The sequence below is a fragment of the Phascolarctos cinereus genome, unplaced genomic scaffold (assembly GCF_003287225.1).
Source record: "Phascolarctos cinereus isolate Bilbo 61053 unplaced genomic scaffold, phaCin_HiC Scaffold_2;HRSCAF=192, whole genome shotgun sequence".
Classification (NCBI taxonomy): Eukaryota; Metazoa; Chordata; class Mammalia; order Diprotodontia; family Phascolarctidae; genus Phascolarctos; species Phascolarctos cinereus.
The window spans coordinates 277766103-277780698 of record NW_027555625.1 but is presented as its reverse complement, the minus strand read 5'-3'; the positions used below and the strand labels follow the sequence as shown (position 1 = coordinate 277780698).

General features: G+C 34.9%; 1 protein-coding gene across 5 annotated transcripts in view; it reads right to left on the bottom strand.

Annotated features, from left to right (window-relative positions):
* RPGRIP1L (RPGRIP1 like) overlaps positions 1-14596 on the bottom strand; it is a 127647-nt gene that overhangs the window by 45692 nt on the left and 67359 nt on the right. For 3 of the 5 annotated variants that reach the window (XM_020985186.2, XM_020985185.2, XM_020985188.2), the window contains exons 15-22: positions 12307-12424; positions 11302-11754; positions 9319-9470; positions 6696-7065; positions 5439-5629; positions 5247-5330; positions 2754-2852; positions 1670-1835 (exon numbers count right to left, since the gene is read on the bottom strand). In XM_020985186.2, coding sequence (XP_020840845.1) covers positions 1670-1835; positions 2754-2852; positions 5247-5330; positions 5439-5629; positions 6696-7065; positions 9319-9470; positions 11302-11754; positions 12307-12424 — 1633 coding nt within the window. The remainder of the gene's footprint in view (positions 1-1669; positions 1836-2753; positions 2853-5246; positions 5331-5438; positions 5630-6695; positions 7066-9318; positions 9471-11301; positions 11755-12306; positions 12425-14596) is intronic. The other 2 variants (XM_020985187.2, XM_020985189.2) reach the window with 2 other exon arrangements.

Sequence of the window (14596 nt, the reverse complement as noted above, 5' to 3'; positions counted from 1 at the left end):
AGGTTAAACCTTATTTACATTGCAAAGCAAAAGAAATCTAAGTGCATCACAGTGTGACAGTGACAAAATCTTCACCTCTTCTTAAAAAGAAAATCAGAAATTAATGAATCTTTAACTTTGCATTTTTAAAAGTAAGATAAGTTTTCAAATAAAGAAGGCATGATGTTCATAGGCCTGAAAACATACAGTATTTTACTTACAACTAAGAAGCAGTTTATGCATAGGAGAAAGAATGACTAAAATGTTCTCATAAACACTTAAATGCTCTTCAGCCAGAATATTCTATGGACTGTCCTATTTTAGAGTCAGTGTTACCTCTTTCATACTAAAGCAACATTTCTATTAGAGAAATCAGTCATGATTTGCCGCTGGGTAAGGCCAAATCAAATTCTAATATTGACAAGAATTTCAAAAAAGTTGTGAACAATTCTTTAAGAAACCAAAAGAAGAATGCAGAATCAACAAGAATCAAGAAGAGGTAAGGTGACAATAGGAATTAGGACAGATTTAGGAACTGAAAAGAACAAGCTACCATTAACAAGTTGGCTTATTCTATCTGAATCATCTAGATATTCTTGGACCATGATGGTCATGTACTGTCATATTAATCACTTAGTAGCTCCTACCATTCTTAGTAGGGGACAGTGCATTGACAAACCAGAATTTCATAATAATCTACTCAGTAGTCATTTTGTAGAGTAAGGGATTCAGACAAACCAGGAACTTGATAAAAAATAAGTCATCATACAAGTACTTGTAATGCTTTAAGAAATGATAAAATGTCACTCAAGAGAAAGCAACTGGGAACACAGCCATCCTAGGTTACTTGCACTGCATATTTATATGAAGTGGTTTTATGAACTACTAAGACTGACTTGCTGTCACTCAAAATTAGTTGTATGTGAAGTACACTCAAAAAAAGCTATGGTTGAATTATCTAATCTCAGTGCCTTAAACATAGCAATATGGAAGAATGTGAATAGGTGTGACCTTAAATCTAGGCATGAAATGCATGGAACCCTAATGTCAATTGACCATATTGCAGTAATAACAATCTGGGTTTCTTATCCTATTTCAGTGGTAAAGACCTATATACTTCTACCCATTTTTTAGAGAACAGAAAAAGACCTCATGAAAAAATCCTAGTTGTGTTAAGAGACAAAAAAACCTGAGTTTTTTAATACAAGGAAACAAAAACAAATTGGCATTAAATAGAAGCAGGATCAGAGAAATGGGTGCTACTTAACTGTTTAGATGACTTTATGAAAAAATGCATATTTTTCTTACTATCTAAGGCAACATTATAGATAATTTTAATTTGTAAAACCATAAGTTAATATTCCTCAGAATATGATTCTTTCAAAATAAAATATTTGCTACAAGTTAGCGTAAAAGGCCACTCAATATATTGAAGCCTGTGATATTTTGTAATTGTGTGAAAATTTAGGTAAGAAAACATTTTTTAACACTCAATTATACCACTTCAGGTTGAATCGACAAATCATTCAGTAGAGCCAGAATGAGCTCAATTCTATTATTTCTGTCCAGTAATAGTCAGTTTTTAACAAAGATGTTCGATGAGTAAGAACTAACACACCAAATAAAAGCAGAGTGTTCATACAAAAGAATGAAACTAAAGAATTTACTTTAATTGAGAAAAGAAAGCTACCTTCTTCTCTTTCTAACTCCTCACTAATTTCTGTGTCATCTTCAGAAGCAGATGAACTTTGGCCAGCAAGTTGACCCATAGAGAGGTGAGAGAAATCCTCATCTTTTCCTTGCCACATTTCTTGAACATTCTCATTTACCTTCTCTACCATCCTTTCTGGCAAAGCCTCAAAAATGGAAAGAAATACAAAGATATTTATAGTCACTTAGTTCATATTTATAACATTCTTTTTTCAAGCCCTTGAATTATAAAGCCATTTAAATTTAAGACTGAAAAATATAGCTGATATGTACATGATTTATGTGACTTATGAGAAAATCAGTTCCTTAAATAATGTAGACTGAAATGAAAAACTCATTAATTATCAGCTTGCAAAAGTCTATTTGTTGGAGTGAAAAATGCATTTAACATAAGGTTTTAACTCACATATCCATTTAGTACTTGTCATCAAAAAATATAATTGTGGCTAACTGTGAAATACTTAAAGCTGTATATTTTCCATTTCAAGTAAGCCATATACACACACACATTTTATACACATTTAAAATCTTTAAATTAATGCATAAAGTAGCAAAAAATTTTAAAAATCTTAAAGATTTTTTAAATGCCTATTTGGAATTTTCTGAATAGGAAGACTACACACAAGATGGCCAATATATAATTGTACTTGAACATTCATTCTATCTTACTTTCTCCATTCATCTATTCCTTTCTTTGTCAGTGATTAATAGCATACCAGGGGGGCTGGACAGTGCTGAGCTTGGAGTCAGGAAGACTCATCTTCCTGAGTTCAAATCTGGCCTCAGACACTTACGAGCTGTGTGACACTGGGCAAGTCACCTAACCCTATTTGCCTCGGTTTCCTTATCTGTAAAATGAGCGGGAGACGGAACCAGCAAATCACCCCAGTATCTTTGCCAAGAAAACCCAAAATTAGGTCATGAAGATTAGGGCATGACTGAAATGAGAAAACAACCAAATAGCATACCAATGGACAAGAGTGTGTAGAAACACAACTCGCAAGTCACTGTCTACGAGAATTATTTTTAGAAAGTGGAACTGTTGATTGTAATAGAAATCTTACCTCTGGAATATCTGGCACAGATGAAGCCTTAACTTGTAATTTCTTTGTAACCTTCATTTCTGGTGAAGATTTCTGTACATCTTCATCTGAGATAGACATCTATGGAGCAAAGGATCGTAGGTTTTAGGGTGGGAAGGGACTTCTTGGCGATGTTGTTGAGGCGATTCCCTTTCAGGTATAGGTAAGACTGTATAACCTCTTTAAATCCCTTCCAGTGTGAGTTTCTCAGTGTTTCCTTGTTTTCCCCACATATAAAATTAACTAAAGCATCTCTATATCTATACTTATCTATCTATCTACACATACACATACATTCACATTAAGTTTGTGAGAAATAGCTCTGTGAAATTTATGTAGATCATTGGATGTCAGGAAATATGGGTTCTATCAAAAATCAAAAGCTGTGTAAACTTGGTCCTATCATTTAAATTAGCTTGGTCTCAGTTTCTTCCCCTGTAAAATGAAGGACTCAAACTAGATGATCTCTAACTTTATTTCTAGCTTAACATTCTGTTATAAAATAACATGGATGTAGCACCAACACTAAAACACATAGTTATTTAGTTTTTATATTTTAATAAAGGAATATAAAATTAAGATCAGGAAAAGGAAGCTTTTATTAAAGTTTAATTCCTTCATATTATATATTATTTTAGTCATTGTAGCTGTCAGAAGAAGCACATATTCTCTGTGGTTAGCATCATCATTTAATTGCAGATAATATAGCTTAATCATGTATTCTTCTTGTGTATATAAATACCCCTCAGTTCTCTCCCTGGCCATTATTCCTGGATTAGACACTTTCTCCTTTTTTCCCCATCTTGACCCCTTGGTGATCCAGTTCAACTCTACACTATCCTCTTCTCTTGAATCCCTAGTCCCCTTATCATACAGACAATTGTGTTATCACAGGCCTCAGCTTTGGATTGTTTCCACCATCTTCTGCTTTTACTACTCCTCTATGCATGCTGCAGAATGAAGGTGGAGAAAATCACTGAACCATTTTCACTGGGTCCACTACAGATTTTTGTTACACAACCTCACACTGGACCCTCACTGCTGCTAGACAATCCTACTTTACCTCTGTTATCGACTCCCTATCCCATTCTCTACAGTGGCTCTTCTAAATCCTTTTATCCCTCCTCAAGTTTCCCATGGTTCCCCCTACCCTACCCTCTCAGCTAAGAGCCTTGCCTTATAATTCACAGAAAAAACTGGGACCATTAACTGTGAATTTCTTATTTCTCCTTTTAGATGCCTTCTGCTACTGTCGCCTCCTTCTCCTCAGTCTCACATGAAGAGGTGATTTTACCGTCAATTTCACTTTTTGCAATATCTCTCAAATACATCCCCATCCCTCCTCAGACACTGCCGCTACTCTGGTGCAGACCTTCATCACCTCACACTTGGAATATCATTCAATAGCCTGCTGGTAGGCTCTGCCTGCCTCATGTCTCTCCCTACTTCAAACCATCATCTCTATTCAGCCACTAAAGTGATTTTTCTAAAGGACAGGTCTGATCGTGTTACTCTGCTACTCAATAAACTCCAGTGGCTCCCTATTGCCTCCAGGAGCAAATACAAAATGATCTGTTTGACATTCAGAGCCCTCCCTCACCTCGTCCCCTCTAGCTTTTCCACTTTTCTTATACTTTATTCCATCTCAAGGCTCGGACATTTTCTTTGGCTGTCCCCCATGCCTGGAATGCTCTCCTCCCTCACCTCTCCCTACTGGCTTTCATGGCTTCCTTCAAGTCCCAGCTAAAATCCTGTCATCTACAGGGAGCCTTCCCCAACCCTGCTTAATTCTAGTGCTTTCCTTTAAATTGTTTCCTATTTATCTTGTATACATCTTGTCTGTATATATTTGTTTGCCTGTTGTTTGCTCTATTATATTGTGAGCTCCTTGGTGGCAGGGACTGTCCTTTGCCTCTTTTTGTATCCCCAGAGCTTAGTGCAGTGCTTGGCACCCAGAAGGCACTTATGTGTGTATTGACTGACTATTGACTGACAATATAAATCTCACCTTTCATTGAAATCCAACTCTAATACCTCAGTATGGATTAGAGATAAATCTGGGTTCTTAAAATTTATGCCACCAAAATACAGGTTCTATCAGGTTTTAAGGAGGAAAGGTCTTAAGTGTGGACTATGCTACAGAACAACAGCTAAGTTCAAAAAGGCTTATTCCCAGAATGCTAGCCACTAGGTGACAGATTTCTTTGCTGACAGTAATGCATGTCAACTGTCTACTATGTTGTGGAATGGCTGTGATCTATATCAATGGTGGAAGAACACACACTGATGAAATTGCATATCCTTTGTAGTATACAGAAGACTAATATTTTAAAAATTGAATTCAGGAAAAAATATACATCTTATACCAGTGAATAGGGCACCTCGTTTTCTTCTAAATCACAGAACACATTATAGAGATACAGAATTCCTTTGAAAGGATTTCTATATACATTATTCTGGCCTCGTGCTACTTACAGAATCCTGGTGTGAAGTGATATCCACAAAGGACACTTTCTTGTCTGTTGGGATTGTACGCTGTCTTGGTTTAGGTATTGGCACCTGTGATAAACCAATTCAGATTAAGCTGAGAGCAATGAATATCAAATTGCATATTTTGTTTCAAAGCATTCTAAATTTTAAAGCAAGTATTAAAAGCCAGATACTTACTACAACTGGTGTAGTAACAGAGGATGCCCTGTGCAACTTCTTATCAGCTTCTGATTCTTCTTTTTTAATAACATTCATTAGGTCCTCAGGTGCTGCTGATGAACTTGGAAGAAGGTAAGTAAATTTCCATTTCAACACAACTTCAATGGTTCCTGTATGATGCTTCTTATGATCTGTTAACTCAAATATTCCTGTCAAATTACAAAATTAGTTTAATTTTAACATATACTCTTGATAGCCTGAAATGTTAATAATGCAAAAATTAAAGAAGGGCTCTTTAAAAAATTTTTTTTTACTAATTCTCTTAGAGCATGACTTCAGCTTCCAACACAAATTACTTAAAGAGTAAATTGAAGACAAAAGAATTTGTAATGGGTTCAGGCTTCACATAGATTCCTTTTTTGAAGTTAAGGACTTTGAAAGAAAATCTGAATTCAAAGAGGCGGAAGTTAATTTATAAATATTTTAATTTGCTGATTTTATATTCAAAGATAACCTTAGAAATGAGCTTTCTCCAAGGTCTGCTGTCTCATTACAAGTAACATTTTACTCTACAGCCTTTCAAATACTTTTAAGAAAAACAAATGAAATGACTCAATTTTTAAAACAACTTGTACTGTCTGAAAAAATATTAAATATTTCCACAATAATAATACTAGTAATACTATTATAAATATCTATTTGCTCTAGGTTTTGCCCAATTCAATTTTCAGGCTGTAGAAGAGTAGCAGTATTAAAAAGAAATAAAGCAAAAATAACAACACTATAAACTTTTAAGTTTGGATATAAATATTAATAAGATGCAATAGATTTTTAGAACTAGACAATTAGTGACTTAAGCAACCATATTTAAAGAAATAAAGGAATGGTTTGAGAGAAACCTGGAAAGACTTGTATGAACTGAAGCAGAATGAAGTGAATTGAACCAGAATAACAATTTATACAATGACAACAATATGGTAAAGATATACAACCTTGAAAGAATTAGAAACTTAGATCAGTGTGATGACTATCTACTATTCCAGAGTACGAGTGATGAAACATGCTACCCACTTCCTGACAGAGAGAGGAACTCATAGTGAAGAAGGGGACTTTTTTTTTACATGGCCAATGCAGAAATTTATTCTGCTTGAATATACGTTTGTAAAAAGGATTTAATTTTTCTTTTGTTTCTGTTGGGTAATAGGAGGGGGGGAAAGGTGAATTTTTGCTGACTGAAAACAATAAAATATAATTTTTAAAATATTATATTCTTACCTGAAATATATCTATCATGTGCCAATGAAATCAGTGGTACATCGACTTTTCCTATGTAAGTATTCTGCTGGGTGTCACTATCATCAAATACATAAAAACTCAGAGACTCTGACTTTAGATATCTATCCAAGTTCGGATTCATTGGCACTGGGAAGCACATGTGATCATCAAACTGGGGATCATTGCTATTTGGAATGATAGCTGTATCATGGTCTGCAAAATCAAAGAACTTGTATACAACATATGGATTTGGCTGCACGTGACTTTTGGTTGCTCCGGACTTCAGGTTGCTACAGCATTTTATTGTGATATGGAGTTCATTTAAGTTGTCATCTGAAGTAAGACTGAGATCAGCAGTTTTGGGTATCTGCTGATTTAAATGGAAAAATACATATTTAAATCATAGTACATACAACTAAAAGATAAACAGTGGCTATCATATCTAAAACATAATCATAAATACACATGTGGAATATATTTCATAATTAATTTCTCTAAAATTATATGATGTCGACATTTAAGAAGAAATAATGTCTTCTTTAATGTTTTTACGTTGTCAATAGGGAGCCACATGAAGTGGCTATCCTATGTGTACAACAAATTAGGATGAGTATATACTGAGAGTTTACTGTAGCAAAATAAAGGTTCCAATAGAGTTAATCTGATATATATTTAAAAATAAACATAACCATTAGTGTGTTGCATGGCCACTGTAAGCATAAATAGTAAGTGAAGTAGAAGATCCAAAAACTCCATCAACTTCTTGTCTAGTTCCCCCTTACCTTTTCCTTCCCTCCACAATTTGCTCCATCTTGAAGGGGTTGGAGGGAGAACAGAAAGAACAAAGTGACATTTTATAGTGCAGGATCTGAGCCCTTTGATCTTTTCCAAGGAACCAGATCTCTCCCCTTCATGCTACAAGACTGACCTCACTTGAGAAGTTCCATTTCTTTCCTCCAGGTTGGCTGGTTTGTTCATATATATATGAAAAGCTAAGGGATGCTTCCCAGAGAAGGGCCTAGTATTAAATGTATTTGGCAAACAGAAAGGTGTACACAGGGATATTTTGTGTCGTGTGTAGCTTAGCAGGAACTATGAAGACAAACTGAAATCTCTAAGTTTCCCAGAGACAGAATGCCAGAAGCAGCAACTGGGTCTCAAAACCCACTTTGTTCCTTGCTAATTTTATTCTTTAACAATATTAAGTTAACATTTCTAATTTATAGCCAGGATAGACAAAATTGTATCTGAACCTCCTCTATCTGAGAAAAGGATATAAATACTTATCAGTAACAAATATTCAATCTGAAAGGTAGAAATGGGTTTCCTTCTCTCCTTATTTAAGTACTTCTTTTAAAATTTATTTTTATTTTTATCTTCTGAATCGATTGTTTTATTTTAAAGTATAAGGCTATATCAAGTAGTTTCTAATAACTATTATCATTATTCTGCTTCGAAATTTTTTTAAAAAACCAAGCCTATCACTTAAAATATAAGCACAATATGAGTTCTTGACCAGCTAATAAGTAAAATACTCAGGATTATTTTGTGAGGAGTTTTTGAGCTACAAAAATAAAGAAATCCTATGGATCCCCTATTACTAAAAGGTGTACTGCATTTTAAAAAAATTTATAACTTCTTTATAACATCTCTCAAATATGTCTCCTTTCCACTCACATAATCACAATCCTAGTTCAGTCCCTTATCACCTCGCCTTGACTATCAGAATAGCCTCATAACTGGTCTTCCTGCCTCAAGTCTCTTCCCACTCCAAAGTGTCCCCCACTCAGCTGCCAAGGTGATGTTTTTGGACAGCATAGGTCAGACCATGTCACTACCCTCAGGAGCTTCAGTGGCTCCCTATTAGCTGTAGTATTAAATAGACTCCTCTTGTTTGCCATTTAAAGCTCTTCACTACCTGACCCTTTCCTACCTTTCTAGCCATCATACATTTTGCTCTCTCCACATACCCTATAATATGGTTATACTAGCCTGCTTGCAGATTCTTGCTCTCTGTGCCTTTTCACTGGCCTCCCCCTGAGCTGGCTCTGCTTTGAACTCTATTTCTACCTCTTGGTTTCCTTGGCTGGCTTTAAAACTCAGCTCGAGGCCTGTCTTTGGCAAGAGGTCTTAGTCTTAGTGCTGGCACGTTCTCTCAGAATACTTTCCATCTATTCTGTATATAGCTTGCATATATTTAGCTTTTTACAAGTTGTTTTCCCCATTAAAATGTCTATTTATGGAAGGCAGGGACTGTTTTTGCTTTTATTTGATTCTCCACTCCTTAAATACTTGTTGACTTACCGACTTAATTCTATACTGTGGCATACTAACTCTGAAACGTCCTGATTCTTAGCAAACACAATTTAAATGTTTCTAGTTCATTTAGTAATTCAGAAAGTTTGCACAAGAGAACACTTTCAGTGAATAGTACTAACTTATGATCAAATAGCAGCTACATATTTTCACAGACAACACATATCCACAAAAATATAATTTTTAATCAAGGTTACTTGAATGATAAGAGAGAAAGAAAGTTTTTGAAGACTTTTTTAGCACAAAATTTAAAAGAAAACCCTTAAGAAAATACCCGCATCATAAAAAGGCCCTAAAAATTGCTTACCTGATGCATTTGCTCTGGTCTCTTAAAATTGGATGTTATATAGCCTAAAGCTTTTGCCCGTTCTCTATACAGTCTAATTGCTTGATCCATAGGAACTCTTAATCGGACCCAATATTCTATTGTGCCATAATGTGGAATGTCTCCTTTAATTCCTAAAAAAAATGCATTCTGATATTTCAATATTTTTATAAATGAAAACAGATAGGTACCAGTGTTAGTAATATTAGAACCAGAGATGTTATGTGGAGTAGAATTATACATGCTCTGCACAAATGATGTTTGAAGTGCAAATAACAGTGATGAAGACAGAAAAACTATGCTTGCAAGAATGAATTTTGCCATATGTTGAATACCCTCATGTTAAATGTGCTAAGCTATATTTTGTATATGGCAATTTATAATGTAAAATATAATTTAATCCTTCTGAAATACAAATGAGATGAACACACATGTTTACTCAAGCCCATACTCTTTCTGATGCTGTAGTCGCTGGTACCCACAGAACCTGAGAGGTACAGGCCAGAACAAAGCATAAACAAATATGGTAACCTCCAAATCCCATTTAAGACATTTTAAATAAACATTATCAAAAGTACCACCATATAGATTAAACATATTAGAAATGTGTCAAATATATTGCTGTAGGAAAATGATAAATGTTGGAGAGGATGTGGCAAAAATGAGACACTGATACGGGTAACCAAACTGCGCATACCCTTTGATCCAGCAATACCACTACTAGGACTGTATCCCAAAAAGATCATAAAAGAGAAAAGGAACTATATATGCAAAAATATTTATAGCAGCCCATTTTGTGGTGGCAAAATATTGGAAATTGAGGGGATGCCCATCAATCAGGGAATGGTTGAAAAAGCTGTGGTACATGGATGTAATGGAATATTACTGTGCAATAAGAAATGATAACCAGGAAGATGTCAGAAAAATCTGGAAAGACTTGTAGGAACTGACGCAAAGTGAAATGAGCAGAATCAGGAAAACATTGTACACAGTATCAGCAAAATCATGTGATGATCAGCTAGGAATGACTCAGCTCTTCTCAGCAACACAATGATCCAAGACAAGTACAAAGGACTCAGGAAGGAAAATGCAAAATCTATATCCAGATAAAGAACTGAAGGATTCTGAATACAGATAGAAGCATATTTTTTTTCACTTACTTTATTCTTTCTTGGTTTTTTTTCCTTTTGATCTGTTTCTTCTTTCACAACTGTGACTAATATGGAAATATTTTTACATGATAGCACCTGTATAAACTATATAAAAGTGCCTATCATTTTCAGATAAGGGGAAGGGAGGGAGAAAAATTTGGAACTCGAAATCTTGTAAAAATGAATACTAAAAAATTTCTTGTCATGTAACTAGGGAAAAAATAAAATACTTTAAACTTAAAAATACATCACTGTATATGGTTCTGCTTAGAGATAGGAGACTAAATTTCTTGAGGCCACATGTGGCCCTCCAGGTCCTCAAGTACAGCTTTCTGACTGAATCCAAACTTCACAGAACAAATCCCCTAAATAAAAGGATTTGTTCTGTAAAACTTGGACTTAGTCAAAAGGTTGTACCCAAGGACAAAGAAGGCCACATGTGGCCTCAAAGCCATAGGTTCCCCACTCCTGGTCTAGGATTCTATCTGATATTAAAGAGTTGCTAATATTCTGTATTTGAGCTATTCTAAATATTACATTATTTTATTAAAGATATCTTTCAAAATAAGACACCAATCTGGTTAATAAATATTTTAGTTACAATCATCAATTAAAGCCTCAGCTGCATATCAATATTAGTAATAGTATTTGTATTTATAAAAGATATGTGTGTCCAAATATGTGGGGTGCTAACTCAGGTAAACTAGAAAATATGGTTCCTGATCTAAAGGTACTTTCAATCAATGAAAGATGACACTGATGTGGGCATCAATATATAATACATGACAGGTATGTAGTATGTAGCTAGACTTACCAACCAAATTTGCAGCACCCAAAATTCGACCATTCTTTTCCAGGATCTCATGGAATCGCAACTGGCATGCAGCAACTGTTTCATAATCAGTACTATATGCCTGATGGACCTCAAGAGTGACACCATTTTTCTGTATGTACTGCAAAAAGAAGTCATTAACATGGACGAGATACTGGGATGTAAAGTTATATACTGGATGGAGACCAGAGACTACAGGAGTTGTCTGCAGTTCAAAATCATAAAAAGCATAGGTACAGAAAGTGGAAGGTTCTTGATCTCCTGATGCCTGGATAGCTTCAGATGAAAGGGTCAGTTTGCTGATATGGATTTCAAATAGGTTCTCTCCCCGTTCTAAATGGATAGCTTCATTAAATTCATCTACAGGATCATCTGGCATGATTTCTGGTTTAAATCTGTACTGCTTTGTGCCATAGGCAATATCCTTTAATTGGGCTGCAACAACAGAAGATAAGGAATTCAGTCATTCTCTAAATACATTGTCTAAGCCTTGGCATATGAAAGGACAAACTATCCTAAGATGGTGGCCAGTACTAAAAGAATACCTTTTAATGCATGTCTATAATTTCAAACTAGGAGGTCTCTATTCCATGGTACTATATTAAAGTACAAAAAAACCACTTCATTTATTCAGTAGTCACATATCTAAGAACCTTAATTATTCAAAACATAGTTGAGTGGCAGGCAGCAAGCAAAAAAGGTCTCTGACTAGGAAAAATATTAGTTACAAAATGCCATGCCCTTTACTCTTGAAAGTACTTCGGTTGAGTACAAAATTGTAATAAATTTGTTAATCTGGTTTTCTAACCCACTACAGAACAGAATCAGTGAATTTATCAGTTAAGCACTGGAAATCTGAAAGGGATTGTGGGTTATGGGGACAGGTGATGGAAGGAAGGATGATATTTTCATTTGTCCTTAATTTTAAATATAAGCTTATAGAACCCAATGCTTTGGATCAAAGAATTTGCTTTATGCATACTATACCTTCTAATTTCCGGATACGTGCAGCTCTGATGTCAAGAAGATGAACATACTGTTTTATTTTTAAGTCATAATCTTGTTGAAAACTTTCCAACTTCTGGGTTACTGCTTCAACTTCCATCTAAAAAACATGATAGTACTATAGATGAAAGACTGAACAACTTGAAATCAAGGTGTCTTTTTTCCCCAAGACTATTTTTCAATGAATTAATGTTCATTCATTTTTAGTTAATTCAAATAAGGCTGTATTTACAGTGGTCTTAATGCCCCCATGTACAAACCTGCCTATTTGCTTCAAATGGTCAGTTGGACTCTGCTTGAGTTCAGAGTGCCATTGTACTTCCAAAGAGTGATGGTAGTAATGTACATCCTAAGCTGCCTCTGACTCAGGACAAATCAGAATAAACAAAACAATTCATCCATTAGATGGCACAACGATAACTGAATGCTTCTGAAAAGTCAGACTTTCTGTGTACTCAGTGATGCAGAATACAAATGTACATAAAGAAATGAAAAATGCCTCTGTGTGGAGTGAGGAATCGGTGTTTAGCTCACAAATTTAGAATACCTTTCACCTAGAAAACTATACATAAACTACGATGGCAGATTAAGAGAAAGAAGTAGTGATTAGAAGCAGCAGAGGAGACAGCAGAAAGATAAAAAAAGAACTATGAAAGGTTATTTTGTGAAGGCAAATAGCTCTATATAATTCAATGTGACAAATACTTAAGTGCGGGCACGTTTAGGGCCTACTATATTCAGTGTTAGGGGATGGGAAGAAGAAAATGAAACAGTACTTGTCCTTACTGAGCTTCTGAGCTGTAATAACCTCTGAGGGCACCACTGCTTCATAGTGGAATAGATTCATAGCTTCTTAGAGCTACAAGGAGCGTTAGAGACCATCTATTCCAAACCTTCACTTTACAGTTGAGGAAACTGAGACTCAGAATAGGTACGTAACTTAGTCAAGGTCAGACACAACTGGCTTTTTCCAGAGCTGAGATTCAAGCTGAGGTGTCTTCCTTCTACTGCCCTACAGACTAATCATCAATGTTTAAAAATGATTCTTGTTGATTGGCATCAAGATTGAATTATATTTGATGCAGATATATTTTATGACTGAAGAGGGAGATATAAAATTTGGGGCAAAGTTATTATTACAAAAATTTACGTAAAAATAATTTTAGTGTTTCAAGGGGTAAGATTTGGTTATCTGGAAAATTCACTTATATGAAACAATTCATTTGCTCAATGGTGCTGGATAAATCAAATTTACTGACCCTGTGAAAAAAATGTAAGCTTTGAGGATTTTTGGTGGTAACTTCAATAGAGAAAGAAAGGTGTGCCGAGAAAGCCCATACATTCAACTGAGACATTTGTGGCTAGGAGAGGCTCTTAGGTTCATAGGCTCATCTTTTTTAGAGTTGAAAGGGAACTTACAGGTCACTAAGTTCAAACTACTTATTTTACAGATGAAGAAACTGAGACCTCAGAGAGAATAAGTGACTTACCCAAGGTTATATGAGTAATAAGTAATAGAGCCAGAATTTGAACCGAGATCCACTCATAAATTCTAACTATCTTTCCATGGCACCATTGCTACTTTCCCAGGTAAGATCTATTCAAGATTAAATATAGGTTTCTGTATATGGATTTTAACACTCAGGAAAAGTTAGGAATTTGTTCCAGTTTTAGGTTTATACACAATTTTTATCAATGAAAAACCAATTTTTATCAATGAAAAACCTTTGTTGAACATTGATCAGGTGCTATGAATTAAAAGAAGTCCTCATCTTCAAGGAGTTTGTGGCCTAGAATATCACTATCTGATATGTATCAATAAGAAATTTATCCTTGGCAATGTTCACAAAAGCTGACTCCCATTTTTGTAAGAGCCGTTCCAATCTTGTTGAGTGCTAATAAAAAAAATAGCTTTGCCAGAGCTTTGGGATAATAATATATGTAACATGACTACTTTACAGAGCATAATAACACCTTTTATCAAATGAATTAAGATTGTCATAGAATTATAGATATAGATCTGGAAAGTACCTTGGAGGGAATCTAGTATAACCACCTTATGTTAGAGATGAAGAAACTAATTCCCAGAGAGGCTAATTGATTTGTGCAAGCTCACATAGTTTACTCAACCATTCCTTTCATTTTGTTTTACTTCTTCATTATCTCCTCGTTTCCCATTGTGAAGGATGCTAATTACTAGCAAGAAAAGACTGAAGTTACTACAGAAAGACATATTCTCTTTTCTCATTTACTGGAGTAAATAATCTTTAAT